The following is a 24,221-nucleotide window of genomic DNA, read 5'->3' as shown; positions in this document are numbered from 1 at the left end:
TTACCAGTGGGCTGTCTACATTTATTCTCTTTAACAAGGAAATTACCCATACACTGTATTGCTCTTGGCTACATCAGAGTAAAACTATTAGAAAATGATACAATGCTGCCTATTTCACTACCAAATTTCCATTTTTGCCACTTTTGTTACAGTAAAAATTCACAGTCCCTTTAACCATGGGGTCTGCTTCCTTTACTTTAAATGTAACCACCATGTGTCCCACTCTGGGGAAAAGGCTTGAGATAAATCATGTGATTGATTAATTTATTGAACAGGTCTTATAATCAAGTAACATGTCAAAAGACAAGAGAAACACAGATTTTGATTCTTGGTTGCACAATTGCTAACAGGCTGGCTCATTCAACTCTAAAAACTCAGACCACATTTTAAGACATATTTAATATATCTGAAAAACAGGTGAGCAAGACATGCAAAGATGCCAGCATCATGCAAGTATGCATCAGACAAGAATTCAAATCAGCTGCATTTTTTCTTTCAAGTATGGGCCATAGGCCCTTGTTTAATTCCACACAGGGCACAAAATGGTTCACAAACTGGGTGGCCAGTTACATATTTACCAGTGTAGAAAGAGTCTGCATTTTACCTGAGGGCTTTGGTTTTGTTTTAGGGTTTGACTTGGTGTAAGAAATGCTAGTCTGGTAAGACATCCCTGAGACTTTCCTTGAGGGGACATTGTGAAAGCAGGACTGACTCTTGAACAAATGCTTCTTGGAAACAGACTACAAGGGCTAGTAGGGAATATGTACAAGTGAAAGCTCTAGCATAGCACAGCAAATTGTGTAAAATTAGTGTCATGGTGAGTTTTTAAAAAAATAAAAATAAAATATGTGCTTGGATCCTTTTTTTATTTGGAAAAATGAGAAAATTTTCTTTTCCTCTCCAAAACCATACAACTGAATTACTGTTTATTTTCCTCATTTCTAGGAAGTGCTTTGCAAAGCTTGATTACATTTTACAAATACAAAAACCTAGAGCAATAACATGCTGCCAACAAGTAACAGAATCGGAAACATTGCTGTTTTAGTAGCTTAGTCGAAGGTAACACATAAATGCTCAGGACTAGGCCTCTTAATAGCATTGGACTTATTACTATAAATCATGTTATAAAACTATTTCACTTTTCTGTAGTATGTTTCAGTTGTTGAGAAAGTTGCTCCACCAACACTCACACTGGACTTGAGAGGAGAAAATTAGTCACACTACTCCATCCTATTGACTCAACAGGATTTCAGAATTATTTCTTCTGGATTAGAGTTACATCCAGCCAGCTATAAAGGAGACAAGTATAATCATCTCCAGTTATATAGTGGAGCCAGAGTTCACAAGGCCAAAGCTGTTTTCTTCTCCCCCTGGAGCTGGTGTTTTGTAATCTAATGGACCTTAATTACCCATCAACTCCCCAAATAGCAAGTAAGACAAACATATAGCTCCCAACAATATAGCATTAGAAAGATGCATTCCTACATACTAGTTGCAGTGAAGCTCAGAGAGGTACAGAGTGGTTTGGAACAGATAGCAGATGACTTCATGTTAGATGAAGGCAGGAAGGAGAGACTCTGCCCTGAAAGTCTGCTGGCCTTTTTGGTCCAGCTAAGGTCTCTGGTACCATAAAGAACCACTACAGTTATTGCTTAATTCTATCAGTTACCATTGCAAAAGTAGAGAAAGCTGCTAACTTTCAGGGGGGGGGGGGTACCCATTTTGAATTCCACCAGGAAGTTGTGCTCCCCTGGACTTTGCTCTGTCAGCTCTCATGTTAACTATCACCGGTATCCATCCATCTGCCAACCAACAACCTGAAGTATATGTGAAACCATACTGCAAGGAACTGTTCATAGGTTGAGAATGCTTTAGCCAACAAAAGTACAGACTGACACATGCACTTAAGCTAGGCAACAAGTTGATTTTAAACAGATATATATATATATATATCTTCCTCTGCAGACAAATGATAGGATGCCTCCTAGCAAATAATGATTTCATTTTCATTCATTTAGAGTATTTACACCCTGGCTTACAAATTGTTAACTAGACAGTTCACTGCCCTCAGGCTTACAATCTAAAAAGGCATGGAAGAAAAGGAGAAAGGAATGGCAGTGGGAAAGGGGATCAGGTCCAGCAGCTCCTGCTAGTTCTTATCTCTCCTCTGGGGTTAGGCATGATGGAGTTGTGCCTGCCTCTTCTTCTTCTCTCTCTTTGAGGCCAGGGTGGTGGCAGTTAAGCTGGAGGGAAGGCATTTTATTTCCCTCTGGGACTAGGCATGTTGGAGCTTTGCCTGCTCTTTCTCTCTCTCTGAGGCCAAGGCAGAGGCAGTTGGATTGCCTCCCAGTCTAGGTAAGGTGGACCTTTTCAAAAACCTTTTAAAAGGGTGGCAAACACATTTATGGAGGATAACACAACCAATGGCTACTGTCCATGATGGCTGCACATTTCTGCCAGTATTAGAAGCTATATACAGTCCTTCCTCCATTCTCGCAATCTTTGGACTTGCAACCATCACTTATGTGAAGGACAACAGAGGGGTAAAGAATGGGGGTGCACCCACGCCTATATTCAAGCCAATGGGGCTTGAATAAAGTGAAACTCCATTTTCGCGAGGGGGTCCAGAACGTATCTCCCATGAAAGGAGGGGTGACTGTACTTCTAATGCAAGGAGCCTTGGTGGTTCAGTGGTTAAATGCCAGTTGGTTGTAAGTTCGATCCCAGGCAGGGCTCCAGGGTCCATTCAGCCTTTCATCCTTTTGTAGGTCAGTAAAACAAGTACTCAACTTTTGGGGGGCAGTTTACACATTGTAAACTGCTTAGGGAGTACTAGTTCACTGATAAGCAGAATAGAAATGTACTTGCTATTGCTAGATGTACTTGCTATATGCCATTCAGTGCCTATTTCTGGGGAACATAAATCGGAGAGCTATGCTAATTTTCTGTTTATGGGCTCCCCTTAAGCTTGGTCACTGAGCAAAAAAGAACATTGGATGAAACAGACCTTTGGTCTGATCTAGCATGGTTGCTATTGTCCTCTTATGCCCAAGAATATGTTTGGGGAATCCCAAGGCATTGAAAAAAGACAAAAAAAGGAGCAAGCCAACACCCCACCCCCAAGAACCCAGCTAAATGAGAACTAAGTTCACCAGGTGAGGCTTGAACAGTCAGAGAGTGCCTGAGTTCCTCATCCTTCAGTGTGCAGATACACTGCAACATTTTGTTGCCAGTTCCACTTCCAAAGGCCAGCCAAAAACATCACACTACCCTAATGCTGTATAGGCCATATACAGCATTTCTAGAGTTCCTCTGCATGCACACTGCAGCTCCTTTCAAAAGAAGTTCTTGAACATGTTTAATGGACATATGTTTGATGGGATGAACTAAGGAGAGGATGCATTAGCTTCCAATCTGTACAATGCTCACAAATCATAATGCTTCATGTGTATTCCTCAAGGCTTCTCTTCTGTCCCCACACTGTCCAAGGCACCTTCTCATTGTCTGTAGATGACCTCATGATCATTTAGTAGCCAGGGGAGGGCAGAAGGGAAGCCAGACAGTGTTGTCTACAATTCTGTACAGAAGACAAAAAAAAATCCATAACCCTCCCAAAACTGCAACATATACCATGAAATCTGGGAATAAGGAGGCTGTTCTTTTCTTCTGTCTGCAGAACTAAAGCTGCATGCTGCCTGGGCATCCTCTTGTCCTCTCCTAGCCGCTAAGAGGACTGAGGAATATGTAAAAGTGAAGCTTTCCCCTTTGACAAGGTTGTCTAGTCATATACAACAGTAGGAGGTGGTGCTCAACTCTGTTACTAAGCTGAAGATGACTGTGATCATGTGGCCAGCATGACTGCACAGAACACTGTTATGTTTCCACCAAAGTGGTATCTATTTATCTATTTGCACTTTTACATGCTTTTGAACTCTTAGGTTCGCAGATGCTGGGACTAGTGATGGGAGCTCACTCCTTTAAGTCACCCTTGGGCCTTGAACTGCTGATCTTGCAATCATAAGTGTCTTCACCACTGAGCCACCACTTCCCTAGGGAATATGTACCAGTGGTATAAAACTGCCTGGCACAATAGGGATGCATGACCCAAGTCAAAAACACGTATGCTGATGTAAATCCAGGTTACTTGAATATCTGTTACTGACAGCAGGATTCTGACCATTGTCACACGGTCTTTCCCCTATGCCAAGGCAGCTGTGCCCATGCTGCCAGATTAGTTCTTCTATAGGCACAAAAAGAATTCTGGGAATGGTAATCCAAAAATCATTTCCAACTCTGATCCAGGATTGTTCTTTTTATATTCCTATGATTGGGACCAAAACAGCCTACATGAAATGGCCTGGATTTGCTTCTACGCCTATACACTTGTACTCATTACACACTTCTCACATATTAGACTGATTTATGAAAGGACCAATTTATTTTCTGGTCAAACAGCAACTACAATAACAAATGCAACCAGCCTCATCTTCCTGGAAAGTATATAACAATGCTAATAATTCAGAAGAGGATTTGGGTTGTCCATTTAGTAGCATTTTCATCTTTGTAAGAACCAGAATTGTAAAAAAAGAAATCTTTTAAATAAGAAATATTTCAAGTTCTGTAAAATGATGCTGCAGTCCATATTATAGTCCAACCTGCCCCCCCCCCTCAATCCGATATCCATATTTTAAGTAAAAAAGAAAGAAAATAGCCTTTACATGACTACACAATGGGACACCTGCTCATATTCAATTATGTATGCTGGGTAAATCTGATGCTTCTCAAAGATGACAAAGATGGAAGGATTCAGAAGACTGTCCACACAGCTATCGTAAAAGCAGTCTGATTGTTTAGGTCTAGATGGAGGGCGAAGGTAAGTGCTGTTTCCTGGGACATAGTCTCCAACCAGAACTCTAGCTACAATCATAGTCTTGGCACGGGTTTTCGAGCAGCAATATGTATGGGAGTAATTGGCATCCCTGGCAAAATAGCTTCCTAAAAGAAAAGGAGTAAGAGACAAGCCACGTTTATTAGAAAGGTGATCACTTCCAGGATCAGGAGTGACTCTGATTTCTTATCACTCCCTCTGTTATCAGTGTTTTGAGGGGAGTAACACTGCTTATGATACAAAACCAACACCAGACCAAACCAAGATCAAAATACCAGTTCAGCTTGGGAAAGTTACTTTTTTAAATTATAACACCTAGTAAACCCCTCTCAGAATGGCCATTAGTCATGCTGATCTGGTGGATTCTGAGAGCATAACCTCCAAAAGTATGCCCACCCCCAAACTCTCGGTATCGGCAGGTTTGGGAGAACACCAATGTTTGCAGAAGGAGGAGCTTTAGGCACTTTGTGGCATGGATAGAAAATCGGTAAAAATTTAACAAATAAATAAATATAAACATTTGGAAAGAAACAGGTAGAAGTGTCTGTTTCTAAACAGCACATTGAAGACTGGGGATACTTTGTGGCCATAGAATGCTGATTGGCTAATGGGGGGAAAGAAGTTGAAAACTGGATGATCCTCAAAGAATTTAATGTCAGGCTGACTGAAACTAACAGGCACATTTCACACTGCAACATTTTATTGCGGAATCTTCTTGAACACTTGGAAAGCCATAATTTGACAGCTGTTATGTAACTAACTTCTTTTCATACCAATACATTAACTGGTTTTGACTTTTCAATGTTTGGTAAAAACTGTTTTCTAGTTTCCACTTGTACTTTATGAAAAATCACAGATGAGGAAAGGCTTCCTCTGCTGATGCAGAGGATGGCAATGAAAATAATGGCTTGAGGCTGTTCAATTTGCTGGGGAGATTTTGTCCTGAATATTTGACCATTCTTTCCTTAGAGTCCATTTAATTATATTTTCTCCCTATAATTTTGCTGCATTGATGGTTTCACTGGGCACTATAAGGGCAGGGAGAATAAGCTTTGGAAAAGGTAAGGTAGAGAAGCAACAGTATACACCCCTTTATTCAATAGCTGAATATTCCAGTTAGTGTTTTATAGCAAACCCCTCAATCTAGTGTCCTCCAGAAGTGTTGAACTACAATTCCTGTCACACACAGCCAGCATAGCTTGGCTAAGCGGGATGAAAATTGTAGTCCAACACATCTAGAAGACAACCGGTTGGGGTGGGCTGTTATGTTTTTACTGTTTTTATTAAATCAACATTGATGTTCCCTAAAGATTGTAGTTACCCACAAATTTTTAGTTTCAATTTTTTCATGCTAGAAGGAATTAAATCTTGGTGATGATCTAGTTTTGGGTTAGGAATGCACACACACACACCTTTTCCATATAGTGTTCCATGGGTCCCACAAATTCTCCAGTCAAAGTTCTGTGCACAGATGTCGTGCAGATGGGAAGTGCTAGTACCATGGAAGAGAAGTCTTTCATCCACCTCCTTCCCTCCACTCAACTTCTTCATCTGTTCTCTTTGCCTAAAAACAGAAGCATCTAGTTAAACTACACACACACACACACACACACCAAGTCAGATTTGATGCAAACAAGAATATATAACTCACCTTCTTTTCCAGTCCTTGGACAATACAAAAAAAATAGTCAGTTTATACACTTATGGGGTAGGAATCCTGTGACCTTAGAGTTGGACTGCGGCTATCAGCATTCCTCACCATTCGCTATGTTATCTAAGGTTGCTAGAACTCGCAGTCCAGTAACATCTAAAGGGCTACACGACTCCCACCTATTTGTACACAAACTGATTTGTCCAATAAGGGCAATACTCAGATTACACCATTTACATTTAAGATCCAAGGTTCAAACTTTACCATCTCCAGGTAGGGTCTAAGAGACATAACTTTCTAGAACTCTTGAGAGACATTTGTTAGTCTGTATGAGTAAAAGGTTTCAACCTATGGGCTTCCTGGCATTGCTGGACTGCAATTCCCATCAGCCTTAGCCAGCATTGCAAACTGAAAGCTATTATGTCAATTGCATTTGAACTACACCAGGTGCAGAGAGACAGATATCCTTCATGTCTTGTATAGACAATACTAAGTTTGATGAACCAACAGTTGGCACAGTACAAGGCAGCTTCCCAGATCTCCACACATAATCTGTATTAAAAATACAAACTCTGCCCTTAATAAGCCCAAAATTGTGTAAATAGGCACTTCTACTAGACAAGGACACCATCAATCAGCCCTGGACTGAAGGTTTCCTCCCAGTATCCCACTGCCTGATTCTTGAGTATAGAATTTATCCTTCATTTTCATTATTTATCTGTATTGGATAGAGGTTTATTGGGACAATATTTCAGCTGTGTCCCATATCAAATGATCTCTGGGCAGGATACAAGACATCAAACCAACACTAAACAATTCAAGCCTATTCAAGCACTCGCGCATAGTGTGTGAATCAAAGCTCTATAATCTAGTCAGGCCGTGATCTTTAAGTTTTCCTATAATGAAAAGCCACATTTTAACTTGGTACTGAAATGAGGACAGTATTGTCATGATCAGGCCTTCATGAAGGAGGGCAATCTGCCACACTACATCACTGCTTATCAGCTGCAACATATATATATTATTATATCCTACCAAAATCCAATTCTCATACCACAATTCCCATTCCCTGGGAGTAAAATGAAAATCAAATACCAACCACTGAAAAACTTGCCAGAGAGAAGGATTCTGAATTCTTTGGAGTCTGTTAATAATATAACCTTCCATTGTGTTCTCAAATAATTCTTTGATTTCATGATATTCTCCAGTTGTCTTGGAGACTGTCACCAGCTAGTACAAAACAAGAACAATTATTATCATCACACATCATGTTCTGGCCAGGAAACATTTGGTAGCAATGTCAACACCACATGGAAGTTGGTAATTAGTAGGATTGTCCCGTGTCTTTTATTCTGAGAGGTGTCCCTTATTCAACCACCAGAAAGCTTGCCCCTTATATGGCTGACAGGTGTCCTTTATTATAAAGTGTGTCCCTTATTTGAGGATTGGAAAGCTTTTTCTTTTCCATAGACTGAATGAGATGCCCCCCCCCCCCTCCTGTATTTTTGTACTTGGGCCCTTTATGAGGACACATATCTATTTCATAAATGTGGACAATATGTTTATTTTGCAGAGAAATACATGCCTAGGTTAACTGAAATCAATATTTCCATTTGGTATTCGAGCAGAACATAAACTTGTTAAAAGCTGCTTCCTAATTCCTAACCTGGCATGTCATTAATTTTGACTGATCCTTATTGCTATTTTGAAAACCCAGCAACACTACTCCAATACTGAGTGGGGAAGCCACTCAGATTTTTAGTCCAAACTTTAAAGGAGCTATCCACAGTGCTGAATCTATTTTGAAGATGGAGTTCTAGTTGCTGCCCCACACATTTCCCAGTAGGATTGGGGAATATGTGATCATCCAGATGTTGTTGGACTGCACTAGAACTCCCATCATCCTTAGCCACTGTAGCCAAAGGTGAGAGATTATGCTCTGGTGGGCCATATACACCCCTCCCCTGTTATACAGCCACCTTAAATCCCATTGTGGGAGAAGGGGAGGATATAAATCCCATAAATAAATAAAAGGAATATAGCAAAGGTCAATGAGTTGGCTACAAATAAGCAAGAAGAAACATTTAAGAAAAAAAATATTAGTGCGCTAACACCACATTTATACAACTACAGATAAACAGAGCTGCAGATTTATGCATTCTTGGACTGCTCTCTGAAAGCTTTTGGCACACAAACCTGCCTTGTCTAAGTCTGTCCTCATTTCAAACCTGGATTCATGTAAACACTAGACCAGAACTGTTCTGGGTCAAGATAAAGCTCCTAAACACGCTACAGAAATAATCCAGTTTGAAACTGGTTTAACTGCCCTTGCCTAATGCTAGGGAGTTCTAGGAATTATAGTTTTGTGAGACATTTAATCTTCTCTGTCAAAGAGCCCTGGTACTGTACTACAATAAACTACAATTCCCTTTAGAGAAAGGGCAGTTAAATCTATCTCAAACTGGATTATTTCTGCTATATGTTTTGGACAAAAGAATAAAATCTAGCTCAGGCTCCTCTTCTCTTGGTAGGATTTCATCAGCCCTTGTATTCATGTGTGCTGAATTCAGCATAAATTCAACATAGCACTGAATTCAGAAATTTTTGGTCTGCCAAATGCTGTCCTCATTGTTAGCTACAGTTGACAAGTGCTGATCAGAACTGGAGTCTAACACTACCTGAAGGCAAGCATATTGCCTACACCAGAAAAAGCAAAGAAAAAAATAATAATTTGTTCTAACTTCATAAATGTCAAGAGTCTAGCTTCTCTATCTTCCTCTCTCCCCTCAAAACATCAATTATGTTCACTTTACTACTATTAAATTCCAATTTTATCCTCCATTCCTGAGTGGCATTTACATTAACAGCTACAGCAGCTACACAGTGCTTGACTTTTTTGGAAGTAGGAAGTAGCCAAGCACTACCGATGGCAAGCCTCTGAGCCATACTACCAACAACTTGCTCCTCAACTTCTAAAGGACTACTATTGGTAACTCTGAGGAAGCAGCTGCTACTTCTACATGGAGTGGAGAAACAAAGCCAAATACCTTATAGCCCAAGTTAGGCAACGCTGACTGGTCCCAGCTTGAAGGAAACACATGGACTGGAAGAGAAGATTCAAAGTGATGGCTGCAAACAGGAAACAAAAAAACCCAAATAGTGATCCAATAGCAAGTAGATACATTGCCTTTTCTCAAAATATCAGTGATTTTTTTTAACGGTCACATTGATTTAAGTTAACACTTGAAAGAAAAGTAACCACTGATGTTTGTCCTAGCCATCATCTCATACTTCTGAGGGTCTGGCAAAACATCTTTAATATGAAAGACAAAACACCAGAATTTACTTCACTTTATAACTGATGATGAATATGAGGGCTAAACCCCAGTAAAAATTAAGTCTCTACAGTAGAGTCTCGTTTATCCAACTTTCAGTAATCCGACATTCTGGATTATCCAACGTCGGATAAGTCTGTCCTCATTTCAAACCTGGATTCATGTAAACACTAGACCAGAACTGTTCTGGGTCAAGATAAAGCTCCTAAACACACTGCAGAAATAATTTCTGGCTGGGGGCATGGCTTGGAGCCCTTACCACGCCCCCAGCCAGAAAGGGCTCCAAGCGCGGCAGTGAGCAGCATCAGGCCCCAAGCACAGCAGGCCCCAAGCGCAGTAAGCGTGGAGGTGGTGGCCTCGAGCGCGGCCCCAAGCGCCACCACCACCAGGCCGCAAGTGTGGAGGCGGTGGCCCCAAGCGCCACCACCACCAGGCCGCAAGTGTGGAGGCGGCCACCACCACCAGGCCCCGAGCGCAGCGGTAAGCAGCACTACCACCACCAGGCCCCAAGCCCCACAGCAGCGTTGTTGGCGGTGGCAGTGAGCAGCACCACCAGGCCCAGAGCACCACCAGGCCCAAAGCACCACCAGGCCCAGAGCGCCACTAGGCCCCTAGCGCAGCCTAAAGCATGGCAACCTCCAGGTCCCCAAGCACATCCCCAAGCACTGCAATGAAAAGGAAGAAGGTTGTTGTATCACTGGAGCAGAAACTTGAGGCAAACAAGAGACTGGACAATGGAGAAACATTGCAGAAGGTAGCAGATGACTATGGCGTTGGAAGGGTAACTGTAGGAAACTGGAGAAGGAACCGAGTGGAGATAGAGAAATGGTGTTCCTCCAGATTAACTGATGAGGCCGTGAAAGAGAGGAAAACATTAAAAAGTGTATCTATGAAAAGGTCAGTGAAGCTTTGTATGTTTGTTTCTGCAGTTCAGAGACAAAGGTGTGCCTATTTCAGGGCTTATTTTACAGCAAAAAGCATTGCACTTTTGAAAGGAATTTGATAAAGGGGACCCAGGTTTTACAACCAATGTTGGTTGGCTTGACAGGTGGAAAAAACGTTACGGAGTCCGTCAGTTATGTCTTTGTGGAGAGAAACTATCTTCTGATTTTGAAGAAATGAAAGCATTCAAGAAAAAATTTCTAGACCTTGTTGAAACTGAAAGCCTAACGGATGATCAGATATTTAATTGTGATGAGACCGGCCTCAATTACAAACTGTTACCCAGTAAGAGCCTTGCATCCAGACCTGAAGCAGCAGCCCCAGGCTACAAGCGTAGTAAAGAAAGGCTGACAATTTTAGCATGCAGCAATGCATCTGCAACCCTCAAAATGGACCTTGTACTGATTGGGGTGTCCAAAAATCCAAGAGCTTTTAAAAACATCTCAAAGACCACTCTTTCTGTGAAGTACTACAGTCAAAAAAGTGCGTGGATGAGCAGAGAAATTTTCAAAGATTTTTTTTTAAAGAATTTGTTCCTTCCACAGAGATATTTTGAAAGACAATGACTGTCCCAGAAAAGCAGTTTTGTTGCTAGACAATGCCTTGACACACCCTGATGCAGAGGAGCTTCAAGATGGGAACATTAAGACTATGTTTCTCCCACCTAATGTCACCCCCATATGCCAACCAATGGATCAGGGCGTTTTAGAAACGCTAAAAAAGAACTATCACAGGAAGTTGCTGTCAACACTGATAGAAGAAACTGAGGAAGGGCAAGACATGATTTAAAGACTGAAATGCACCAATGTAAAGGATGTTGCTTATTGGGTTGCAAGGGCTTGGAGTGATGTTAAGGATTAGACAATTGTCAAATCTTGGAATAAGTTGCTATGCGAGAATGAAGAAGATGATGATGAAATTATGGAAAACACAGATGAAGACATATATGTAGCACTATACTGTATGCAACATGTAGTGTATCTGTGCAACTGTACCAATTATAACAACACTATCCATTATATTATATTGTATTATGTATTTTATTAACTTATATTCTAACCTGCCTCAATCTTCAGGGAGAGGCGGGCTAAAAATAAATATTATTGTTGTTGTTGTTATCTGGGTAAATAGTATAGAGAGGCCTTCCATGTAAATCCACCTATAAACTAGGCACCATACAAGAATTATCAATTATGGAAATTTCAGTTCCTAAACCATAACATTATTGTCTCTTAACAATACAAAAACAGTTCCTGATTAAGATAATTCACAATAGCATTAATTGTTGATACATAGAAGTAATTGGAATTTCCATAATGAATCATTCCCGTGTAGCACCTACTTTATTTTATTTTATTTATTTATTTCATTTTTATGCCACCTTTCTTTTAGAAAGGGACCCAAGGTGGCTCACAAGATAAAAATATATTTTTTAAACTTCACAGTAAAATTTAAAAACAGTTAAAATCATCTAATTAAAACAATATAAAGTTAACATTAAAACATATAAAAAATTAAAACATAACACAGGATTTTATCACATGGCAAAAGGTGATGGAAGTGTAGTGGGATGCTCCCATCACTATCATGCTAATGTGCTAAGATAATCAGACGACATTGCATGACGTTGCCATAATCCCATCATTATCAGGTAAATAAAGAGGAACTCTAGAACTGCTTTTAATTTGCAGGAAACTCCCATGAATGAAAAGCAGCGCTAGAGTTCCTCTTTAGTCACCTGATAATGATGTGATTATGGTGATGTCACGTGACGCTGTCTGACAATCTTAGCAACTAGTGCAATAGTGACATAGCATTCCTCTATGCTCCTGTCACTTTTTGCTGCAGGTAGACAAATGCAGCTACAGTACAATGAAGTAGAGCAGAATCCTACCGCTTCCCAGCTCCAGCTTTATTGCAAAGCTTACCATAGACACACTGGTGCATCCTGACACTGAAAGTCTGTGATTCTCCAGCCATCTTTCTCCTCATCCTCCCAATGCTCATATTTGCTTTAAAAACATTCAGCTAAACAGAGGACAAGAGGACAGGGGGACTCGGCAGATGTTTCCTATCCCCCCTGTCACAGTACACACTACACTGAACACACTGCATGCAGCTAAATATCATTTTTTAAAAAAATTTAAAGCGTATTTGGCTGCAGTCCAAATTGGAATAAGCATCCAAAGATGGAAAGATTTTAACTTGTCCCTCAATCTGGCTTATGTCTTTTAAAATAAAAAACCTTCGCCCCATGTGAGCATTAAAAATAAGGTGGTTCTATACAGGGGCATAAAAGGAGGCGTCCAACTGTGTGACCCTGATAAGCATAGGGATATACCCACAGATGCATGCTTGCATTCACATTGGATATGCACATGGGTAACTCTTTGCTGAATTGTAGGTGCACAAAGGTTTCCTTCCTGTGCATCCACAATATACATAGATCTCTACTTATTTGATCACTTTAATTAAAGCTACTCCCTTCCCACTTTTCTGCTTCAATATAGGACATGCAAGGTGGTTCATAACTGACCTAAAAATCCAAAGTGAAACAATAAAGCAGAACAGCTTTTAAAAGATCTTAAAATATCCACATGCAAACAGTACAGCTGATCACAAAGACAGATGAGAACAGAACAGGACATGTATGCTTTATAATAGAAAAGTATCCAATACCCTTTGTCGCATTCCTGGCCACCTCCAAAGAAGATAATTCGAGGCCATCTGGAGACTCTTCTCTTGGTTTGATAATAGACATTTCTCTGAACCATCTCTAGAGGAAAACAGTAATGTTAAAATAGCCTGTCTCCAAGCACAAGGGTGTATCCAGACTACCCAGCTTTAGGAATTTAGTACCACTATAACTGCTACGGTTCCATGTTATGTAATCCTGGGATATGTAGTTGTGTGTGGTATTTAGAATTCTCTTCAGAGAGTCCTGATGTTGTCATTCAGAGGACTGGACAAGAGAATTCTGAGTACCTTGACAACCTACAAATTCCAGGGCCATGGCAGTTAAAGTGGAATCAAGCTACTACAATTATGCAGTGTGAATACACCCCAACTAAACATTCATCTATAATCTCAACAAAGATACAGAGCAGAGCTCAGAGGAATTAATTTTTGGACTTTAATTCCCTGAAGCCCCTAACTAGGACAGCCAATTGTAGTGATTATGGGATTTTCAGTTCTACACTACAATAGAACAGTACAGGTGCTGGACGTTTTACATAATACTGTACAGCCTCCAGTCTACTTTTGATAATTCATTTCCCTCTCTCTTTCTTCATATACCCCCAGAAAATCCACAGAAGAAAGTTGTCTTGCATCCAAACACACCAAGAGCTTCTTCTGGGATGTCTGCCAGATTGACACATCACTATCAAAACATCATAGCAAGTTTGTATATACAGTGGGCCTTTGGTTCCACTGGGGTTTTGTTCCAGGCCCTCCTGTGGATACCAAAATCCATGGATGCTCAAGTCCCATTATATACAGTGTAATAATAATATGGTGTCCTTTATATAAAATAGCAAAATCAAGTTTTGCTTTTTGGAATTATCTTTTAAAATATTTTCAAGCCATGGATGGTTGAATCCATGGATGCAGAATCTGTGGATATGGAATGCTGACTGTACTCAGAATTCAGATGACTCCCAATCTAACAACACAAAGATGCATGGGATGAGGCACTGTAACAAACAAGTTTGTTCTCCAGTTCAAGAAATAGGGGCTGAATGTCTCTCCTGAATAGAAAATTAAGGCAAACGTTGGCTTGTTCCCTCAGACATGACTTGTGGCAATTTAAGTTTTCCATTTCCTTAAAAATCAATTTTTCAAGTGTAGAGAAGACAAGAACCATTGGTGTCTTTTAGGGCTACTGTGTCTTTAAACTAGATGTTTCCAGTTGCAACTTCTGTCTTTTTTATTGCTTCCATTTCAGTGTGGCTAGGCTTGCCATATCCTGCCTGTGGGTGGGACTTTCCCGGTTTTGGGCGGGTCCACACGGTCCTGCCTCAGTTTGGCCCCGCCCCTGGGCTGAGGGGAGGATTCCCTCCCCGCTCGAGCTCTGGTGTCGCCGCCGCTGCAGCGAGGCCAGAGCCCAGACCGGGAGGGAAAGCCTCCCTGAAGGGAGGATTCCCTCCCCACTCAAGCTCTGCCCCCGCTGCAGCAAAGCCGGGGCCCAGGCCGGGGGGGGAAACCTCCCTGAAGGGAGGATTCCCTCCCCGCCTTAGCCCCGCCGCCGCCACAGTGAAGCCGGGACTCAGGTCGGGAGGGAAAGCCTTCCTGAAGGGAGGATTCCCTCCCCGCCTTAGCCCCGCCGCCGCCGCAGTGAAGCCGGGACTCAGGTCGGGAGGGAAAGCCTCCCTAAAGGAAGGATTCCCTCCCCGCCTTAGCCCCGCCCCGCCGCTGCCGCAACGAAGCTGGGGCTCAGGCCAGGGGGGAAAGCCTCCCTGAAGGGAGGATTCCCTCCCCGCTCGAGCTCCGGTGTCACTGCTGCTGCTGCGAGGCCAGAGCCCAGGCCGGGAGGGAAAGCCTCCCCTCAGCAAGGCTCCTATTCAAATGTAGGACACACACACAAAAAATGTGTCCTACATTTGAAAATTTTGTCCTACATTTGTCCCGGTTTGGAGGTCCTGACCTATGGCAACCCTAAGTGTGGCTAGCAGACTGTTGATGAATAGCCTCTTAATTGTTCCCTATCGTCAATTATTGGCTTTTTTCTTTCTTAAACTGAAATGAGGTTACAAGTTAAAAGTACTTAATTAGTCCAGTTGTTTAATTTATTTGCCAGCTTTCCTATCTCCATGATGAACTTTGTGTTCTTTGTGTTCTTCTGGCAGCAGTTGAGCCTCAGCTTTCTAGTGAGACCAAGATTATGAAAGCAAAACCACTGCATTTCAACTCAACAAGTACAAGGTGAGCCCACACATTTGAACATAGCCTCCTTCTCTCTAGAAATACAGTGCTATCCCATAAGTAACATTTTTAATGGAAACAAAATTGGAACCCAAGTTAAGACAGCACTAGAATTCCAAACACAAGGCTCTTGTAACACTTGACAGACCAACATGTTCATGGTTGGGAGGCAACAGCAAAGATCACAAGTGCAGCTAAACAAAGTATTTGATAAAAACAGTAAGAGATTCTGCATATTAATGGCAATGATGGACATCTGACAAATATGATTTTTCTTCTGAAAAACCTAACCAATAATCTTAGATGTATTTGATATTTGCTTTCACAGATTTTCATATCTAATTATGATGATGATATATCACCTTGAAAACTTAGTTCATACAACTGAGTACCAGCACGGAAGAAAACAACACCTCTGTGGTCAGCTAGAAAAGCAGTTTCCAATTCAAATGAGGTTATTGTGGCAGCAGCACTGTGCTCTGATCCCTACAACAAACAGATAATTGGGGAGGGGGCAGAGAGAGAGAGAGAGAGCATATCATATGGCCTTTAGCCTATTTGGCTTTATACCAGCGTTTAGCAATTTCATATTTTCATCTCCCATCATGCTGGCTTACAATTTAAAGTGCTAGAATTGGTTTGTTGAAAAGGTCCCATGCAGGGGTAGTTCCATTTTTATCCACATTTATTCTTTGAGGACATGGCTTTCAAGATGAGCACTTACACTTCCAAATTTGCCCCAAATTTGCTCCTCATTTCTCTTTTTGGAATTTTTCAACTCCTTTCACCCACCCAAGCTTGGCCTGCAGAGCTTTCCACCATACCTACCTGTTCTCTCCTTTGTACCTTATTCTCATCATCATCAGCCACTCAATACCACATCAGGGGTATGGAGAATCCACTCTGGATTTTCCTCCAGCCTTTAAAGGAGCAATCTAACATGCTGAATCTATTTCATAGTCAAGATTCAGCTCCTTGCATAGCTCCTTTAAAGTATGTAATATAACTGAGTGGATTCAATGCACCATGACATATAAGGCACTAGTATTCAGCCTCACCAGCTATGAGTTGGTATTTGAGGAGCTTGCTAATAAGCTTCTTTTTCCTTGCTGTAACAATGCTGCATTCACAGACTTCTACTGAATAGAAGTCAACTGGTATTGGCCATATGGGTCACCTAATTTGTCTAATGGTACCTTCTGTGTGTTTGCCATCCAAAAGGGCAAGAAACAGAAGAAGAAGGAGGAGTGGCAACTCCTGAAGGGCAGATGACAGGCTTAGTTACCATCAGAAAATACCATGAAAGCCTCTATCCACAGACCTACAACTGAAAAGATGTAACACAAAACAAAAATGGTCATCAACATCTTCTGTTAAACTCCCACCCCACCCTGTGTCTAAAAGTGCAACCCACAAGACCATTTCACACATGTACAGAACATTTAAACCACCACGGTTTAATCTGACCTTCCTGGTTGATCAGTCCTGTAGTCATCTTCTCCATAACACCACTGTCTGGTGGTTTGCCAGTGTTTGCACAATGTTTTAATATGATACAGGGACCTTTCCTACTACACAGTTAAAGCACTATAATTCAACTGTAACTTCTATGGCTGCCTCCTATAGAATCCTGGGGTCTTTAGTCTGGTGCCTCACAACTATTGCTGAGAATTCCCAATACAAAAACCACAAAATTACATAGGATGTTGTCAAGAGAGTTAATAGCACAATGGGCATGTAGCCGGAAAGAGCCCACAAGTGTATATGAATTACATTCACATATTCATGTATATTCACATTTTAACATTTTATAAGGAAATAACGTAGTTCAGGTTATAACAGTTTTATTTAAGTAAATTCAGTATTTAATTCAATGCAAGTGTAAATTTTAAGATAAAAAAGTTTGGGAAGGGGAAGAAAAGGAAGGAACATAGTCTCCAAGTTTTGCACACACACCCCTGTCCAACTCTTGCACACACCTGAGGGTTCTGCTCCCCGTTTGGAAACTACTGCCTTATATAAAATGGCAAAGCCAAGGGGCCCATTCCCACTATGGTTTAAACATGTTGAATCACGATCTGATTTAAACAACTATGGTTCCCACTTGGAAATCGGTTTGGTACTGATTCAACAATGGGGGGGGGGCAAGGTTTTCCCCCATTTAACCCGTGTCCAAAAGGAGCTGGGTTTTTCTGCTCCTTTTTGGGCTAAATCGATTTATTTGAGAATAAATCAATTCAGCCCAGTGGGAACCCACGGTGGATTCAAATCTACCCTAGTAGCCCATCTCTGCCCCAGCCATACCTACCTCCTTCCTTCCTTCCTCTCCTCCTCCAGTTGTTGTCCTCCTATGTGGGATCCACACAGCTTCTCCACTGCCTGGCCTCCTTTTCCTTCTCTACCCCAGTAGGCCTACCTTAGAAGGGGGCCAGGGCAGAAGGAGAGAGCCAAGCACGGAGGACGGGGGGTGAATCCTTGGTTGCCACCTGCTGCGGCTTGCCTCCTTCCTTCCTGTGGCGGCAGTGGCAGCTGTCAAGGCTTGTTGGATGTGCTTCCAGCATGCCTCTGTCCCCCAGGAGCTGCTGGAGGATGGAGGCACGCCGGAGGTATGTCCAATGAGCCCCGACACCCACCGCAGCTGCCGCGGGAAGGACGAAGGCAAGCTGTGGCAGGTGGCGGTGAAGGATCTGGCGCCCGTCCTCCATGCCTGGCTCTCTCCTTCTGCCTGTAAGTAGGCCTACCAGGATGGAGAAGGGGAAAGAGAAGGATCCATGGCCAGATCCCATGGAGGAGGAGGAGATAGCCAGCACCAAGCCCTGACAGCTGCTGTCACAGCCAGGCCCCCAGCAGCCAGGCAGGCAGGTAGAGGGAGGGAGGGAGGGAGGGAGGGAGCCATGGCCAGAGAGGCTGGGGCAGCCAGGCTGTCAAAACAGGCAAGCCGATTCCTGAACTGAATCCTGAAACTGGTGCAAACATAGTGGGAACTACTGTGTTTGCTGAACCGGTTTCAGGAATTGGTTCAGGAATCAGATGAAAAGGTAAATGGGAATGGGCCCAAGGTTTGCTTTTTGGATTATTATTTAAAAATATTTTGAAGCAATAATGGTTGAATCCATGGATGAAGAACCTGTGGATATGGACAGCTGACTGTACATTGTTATTTGCAGCCTATTCTTCTGTATTGGTTGTTAACTGATGTGTCTTTTTGCCATTCCTCCAGCATACATTAAGGTATTTTTAAAAGGAAGAAAACAAAGCTTAACTACTTTTTTTAATGTGCCATGCACTTTAATTCTCAGTAATAAACACCTGGATGTTGTTCATCATCTAAGGGTTGAACAGTAGGGAGAAAGTAGCTTACCCTTTTTCCATATTCAATCCACCTGCCTTTTTCATCCAACCAATACCAGATAAATTCTATTCTGATGATTGAGTCTAAGCGCATGGCCACTGTCATACAGAGGATAGTCAGATGTTTCTGCTAGCTCCATTCATCTTCTGAAGATTTCTCACATTTCAGAAAGCAAATGGCCTAGAGGAGACAGGGAAAGGATGGATTCCAACTTTAACCTGAAATGAGAAGTTAGACATTTGTTGTCCCCTGCATTGAAAGTCAGACAGTTCCTGGAGTCTAGAAAAGTTATTATTTTGGACCATTGTTCCCAAAGCCCCCAGCCAGCAGGGACCATGATTATAGAAGCTGCAGTTTAGTAACATCTTTAGAGTGACACACATTCCCCACTTACATATTCTTGTATCATAGATATGCTAGGTTGTTCAATAACAATGATAAACTCAAATGCCTTCTTTCCACTGCAACCCAACCTCTATTGGTGATCTTACATGGGGGGCTGTGGTGAATAGAACATCAAGCTGACGAAACAGAAGGCAGCTGAAGATCAGCCCATAGAATGTGGGCTGGGACTTGTGAGGGCTAGGGGTTGTTAGGAGTCCTGAGGGGACTTGAAATTGGGATTCTCTTGAATCCAAAGGAAAGGACTTGGGTCGCAAACAGGCTCTAGAAAAAAGAGGGCTGTGTTGCATACCTTTATTGTTGTTAATAGCCTGTGGGCTTGTATACAAAAAGGTGATTTGACAACACCAGTTATTTATTTATATTATTGCAAGCTTTGACAATAAGCTATATTTATTCCATTCTGTATTTCAATAAACCTTTATTTTTATTGCAAACATCACTTGGCTCATGGTGATGTTAAACACAGCAATTCTATCTATAGTTTAAAATCTTTGGTGTGCCTCATATATAATTTGGTGGCAGCGGTGGGATTTGAAAATCCCATAGGACTGCCATCTTAAGGACAAGAAATAAGGTGAAGGAATATTCCCTTCACAGTGCCCCACAGAGTCTTCCATTTTATTTATATGTGCATTATATTTCTATATGTACAGTATTTTATTTATATCCCACCTTTCTCCCAAAAGGAGTGGTCAACCTTCAAGGGTTTGGGAGCTGCACCTGCCCATTCTCAGCCTCATAGTTAGCAGTAATCTACATACATTCGTTTTTTTCCAAATGAGTTTTGGAAAAAAGCTATTCTGCCACTGGACCCCCCCCCCCCCAATATATTGTAGGACTGCAATTCATTTGTCATTCCTAGCCAGTATAGCCAATGGTGAGAGATTATGGGAGTTGCAACCCAACAACACTTTATTTTGATGCTGTTTCCAGTCAAGTTGGCTTTGATTTATGGTGACCCTATGAATGAGAGATCTCCATGATCCCTGATAATCAAATAGCCCTGCTCAGGTCTTGTAGACTCAGGGTCATGGCTTCTTTTATTGAATTAATTCATTTGTGTCTCTTTGCTTATTGAGAAAGTGACAGGTGTTTCTCCAGCTCACAAGCTACTGACTACAGTCATGAAGGTGGTGATCCGGGTGCCATACGTTGACGTGTTGCCTCACGCGCTGCGTAACAACATCAAAAGCATTTTAACAAGGGTTATGGGTCCAGTGTGTGCCTCAGGATCTGCCTGTGCATCTGAGTGAGAAGCTGTTTTGTGAGCAGTTATCCAGAAGAACAGCTAAAACTGTTTGAGAGCCGGAGAGTTAAGGAATTGAGCTGCCAGCCATCTTCTTATATTCAGCAGATAGTGAGAGCTGTGGGAGGCTGTGAAGGCCGAGCATTTGTTTGTTTTGTTGCCAGCATGGATTTCATGAAGTTCCCAAAATTAAATGACTCCAATTACAGCCAATGGGCTGTCTATGCTGAGGCAGTCATAATAAGAGAAGGACTCTGGGATGTAATTGAAGAAGATAGAAAAGCCAGAGCCATGTTATGTCTCACTCTGGAGCCCAGTCAGTTAGACCATGTAATGTGGTCTTCCTCTTTTGCTACTAACTTCCACTTTACCATGCACATTTCTCTTTTCCAGTTACTTCTTATTTTTAAAATAAAAGTATCTTATGTACAGTATATTGAGATTTCCCACTTCAAAAACAACATTCTAAGAACTATATGTACTGTTGTTGTTGTTGTTGTTTTCAGTTACTTTTTATTTTTAAAATAAAAGTCTCTTACAATGCAGTACATTGAGATTTTCCATTGGAAAAACAACAACAAAGTTCTAAAAACTGCATGTACTCCAGGAAAACATCCCTGTATCAGTCACAGGTTAAAGGCCCTTTATCTCTGTTGTAAATGCTCTTAGACTTTGCCTCTTAAAGTAGCTTTCAGTTTCCACTAAATCTTCACTCCTGGCCACGCTTCTCAAACATTTGAAGAGGGTCTCTTTTCTGAACTGGCTTGATCCTTACTTTCCCCTGAGACAACAAGGAAACACAAGAAAGGTTTTTTCTCCACCTCTAACATTTAATATAGGACTCTTTCATTCCCTCCACTCCTAATGTTAAGGGCAATAGCAGACACTGTTAGAGTGCCGCAGACAGAATGGCTTCACAAGATATTAGCAGACTCCAAGGTTTGGAGATTTTTTTACAAAATCCTTTTATAACAGCTCATAATAGTCCCATGAGGTCTTAACATTTTAAATAGCCATGGACTGGTGATTGACTGTGGAGAGGGGCTGAAAGTCAGGTTGTGTGGCACAGAATGGAATAAAACGAGTATCTATACTACACTACTATAAGCCATCTCACACCTCTGTAATTTTCAAGGTTTTACTCTATGGAATTCTGGGATGTGTAATTTGATGTTTTGAAACAAAAAGGACTTTAGATTTGTTGCTGCTCTTGTGTGCCTTCAAGCCATTTCCAACTTAGGGTGACTGTAAGGGGAACCTATCATGGGGTTTCCATCAACCAAGTGGGGATTTGAACCCTTGTCTCTATAGTCATAGTCCAATGCTCAAACCACTATACCATGCTGGCTCCTAATGAAAATTAAATTAAATTAATTCAATAGTGTAGACATGCATCCAGGCTCCCCTAAGAATTACAGTTCAGAAGAATGGATTAATGCTTTCTAATAGACTTCTCAGTTTCTTACCAAACTACAAATCCCAGGATTGATTTCTTATGATGGAACAATGACAATTAGCATGGTATTGTCATCCCAGCAGTAACCATAGAACTGAGTCTCACATTAGAAATACAGAACATAACAGTCCTGATAATATATATTTTATTGTAGGTCCCATTCAGTGGCAGAAGCCGAAATGAATAAAAGTCATCCATCCAGAATCAGGGCTTTGAGTCCTTTACTCTGAAAACTCTGGCTTTAATTCACTTTACACTTAGTCATGGTTTTCTATGCTCTGGTTTTCTATGCATCTGGATGGATGACACTGAATTAGCAGTCTGATATGTGTGTGTTTCTTCAAATTTCCTGTCAACTTATAGGGACCCCATGAATTTTTTTTATAGGACTTTCCATCTCTCGCTCATAAAACCACTGCATCTTTAACACCTAATTGTCAAGCAAGGAAAGCACAGTCCTCTCCTTGCTGGGATGATCTGTAGCTGTTGAAATTGGTGCAAAGAGGCCAAAGAGGGGACAATTTTTCATTTCAGTTATTCTTGAACAAAAAGATCTAAGCATTCACAAATTTCTTCAGCAAAAGAGACAAGTACTTCCATTCCTACCTCCAACCCTATTTGGTGATAACCTTTGGGAAAGAGATACTGACAATGCAACTATAAGAGGATTCCACTTCTGCATGGAACTACCCAGAGATAAAAGCATTTCAGCGAAGCCAATTATGCAAGATTGTCATAAAAACAATTCATATTATCTCCAGAACTCCTCCCATGACCAAAGCCCCATTGGTAAACAAACCTTATGGGGGAAATAGGAGTAGGTTTCCTTTATTCACTTACCTTTTATTGTTTGCTAGGGAAGCTCTGTAGGAATTCTCATACAAAAAACAAAACAAAACACGGAACTACAACAATTCTATGGCACTCAAGACATCTTCAGGGTCCAAAATCACATAAGATACCATGCCAGATATGATCTGAGGCAATAATAAATAAATAAAAGCAATAATAAAAATGTTACGCAAAGAGAACCAAAGTAAGAAAAAGTTCTCAAAAAGTACGTGTTTGCTAGCGTGTCTCAACTTCTGATGGAAAGCTTCTTTCACAACACAGAGCTATCCCAGTCCTAACCTCTTCCTCTCTTTGAAGCTAAACTTTACTAAGGCATAGAAAACAAATCAGCCAAGCTTTGACTCTGTCCCATCTGACCACTCTGCACTCATCCCTCCCTCCTGAAAAAGCCTCACCCTTGGATCTTTCCTGGCTGGATAATTAACTGAGGAGTCACCTGCCTCTGAGTCAAATATATACTCAGATTAACCCTTTTCACTCTCCTTCTTTGCCCAGTACCAGAAAAACCTTGTATACAAACCTTGCCATTGGCTGGGATCTGGACATTTTAAAAGGCATTTAATTTCCAAAATGGGTTGAACAGTCATTCCTTCTTCCTGGGCAACTGTCATTCTGAGCTGGACAGAAAAGACATGTCAGCTGAACCATCCCAAGACATTCTACTGCCTGCAGTGAAAGAGAAAGTGGTACTCTCTCCCCATTCTGTGTGCATAGCAGTTGAACTTTACTTCAACTTTGCCAATGGGATAGGGTCCTCCACACAACACCTAAAGGCAGCTGGACAGTTTAGGCTAGGGCTGTGCAGTACCCAGGACGGTGGGAGTGGTGGCTGTATAGTTTCACAGTCTCTTGCCAGTTAAATAAAGGCCTCATATGAGCAGATTCCCTGCTTGGCCGTGGAAATCCACTGGGTGACCTTAGTCAGGTCACACACTCTCATCCTCAGAAGGAAACACTGGCCAAAACAAACAAACAAACAAACAAACAAAAAACCATGAACAAATCTTACCAACAAAATCGTGTGATAGGCTTGCCTTAGGGTTGCCACGAGTCAGAAACAACTTGAAGGCACACAACAACAATGGGCCTCATACAGGCTGGAGTGCTCAGCACTTGGCTGTAATTTGCTAGTTGTTGGCTAAATCATGGCTAGGAATAAAGGAGCCTGCCA

General features: G+C 41.6%; 1 protein-coding gene across 4 annotated transcripts; it reads right to left on the bottom strand.

Moving 5' to 3' along the window:
• Positions 1 to 1,067: 1,067 nt before the first annotated feature.
• On the bottom strand, positions 1,068 to 23,452 carry LOC121931009 (protein mono-ADP-ribosyltransferase PARP12-like). 4 transcript variants are annotated; one of them, XM_042468132.1, is made up of 8 exons: positions 23,039 to 23,452; positions 19,101 to 19,309; positions 16,102 to 16,225; positions 13,496 to 13,592; positions 9,587 to 9,668; positions 7,639 to 7,769; positions 6,301 to 6,452; positions 1,068 to 3,577 (listed from the first exon to the last, which is right to left on the bottom strand). In XM_042468132.1, the coding sequence occupies exons 2-8, from the start codon at positions 19,194 to 19,196 to the stop codon at positions 3,570 to 3,572; spliced, it is 690 nt and encodes a 229-aa protein (XP_042324066.1). In that variant the 5' UTR covers positions 19,197 to 19,309; positions 23,039 to 23,452; the 3' UTR covers positions 1,068 to 3,569. The 4 variants fall into 4 exon arrangements, with proteins under 4 accessions (XP_042324066.1, XP_042324065.1, XP_042324063.1 ...); XM_042468131.1 differs by lacking the exon at positions 1,068 to 3,577 and adding an exon at positions 4,411 to 4,995 and having other exon boundaries at positions 7,654 to 7,769; positions 23,039 to 23,451; XM_042468129.1 differs by lacking the exon at positions 1,068 to 3,577 and adding an exon at positions 4,411 to 4,995 and having other exon boundaries at positions 23,039 to 23,449.
• Between the last annotated feature and the right edge of the window lie 769 nt (positions 23,453 to 24,221).

This window comes from Sceloporus undulatus, chromosome 5 (genome assembly GCF_019175285.1).
Source record: "Sceloporus undulatus isolate JIND9_A2432 ecotype Alabama chromosome 5, SceUnd_v1.1, whole genome shotgun sequence".
In the NCBI taxonomy this organism is placed as follows: Eukaryota; Metazoa; Chordata; class Lepidosauria; order Squamata; family Phrynosomatidae; genus Sceloporus; species Sceloporus undulatus.
Note: the sequence above shows the minus strand (reverse complement) of the source record. Positions and strands in the feature narration are given on the sequence as shown.

Coding starts and splice junctions, on each gene's coding strand:
- LOC121931009 (XM_042468129.1), bottom strand. CDS start 19,196: ATGACAGTGGCCATGCGCTTAGACTCAATCATCAGAATAGAATTTATC. Junction 7,770..9,586: donor TGCCTAACTTGGGCTATAAG/GTATTTGGCTTT, acceptor GTTTTGTACTAG/CTGGTGACAGTCTCCAAGAC. Junction 4,996..6,300: donor TGGAACACTATATGGAAAAG/GTGTGTGTGTGT, acceptor CTTTTCTTTTAG/GAAGCTATTTTGCCAGGGAT.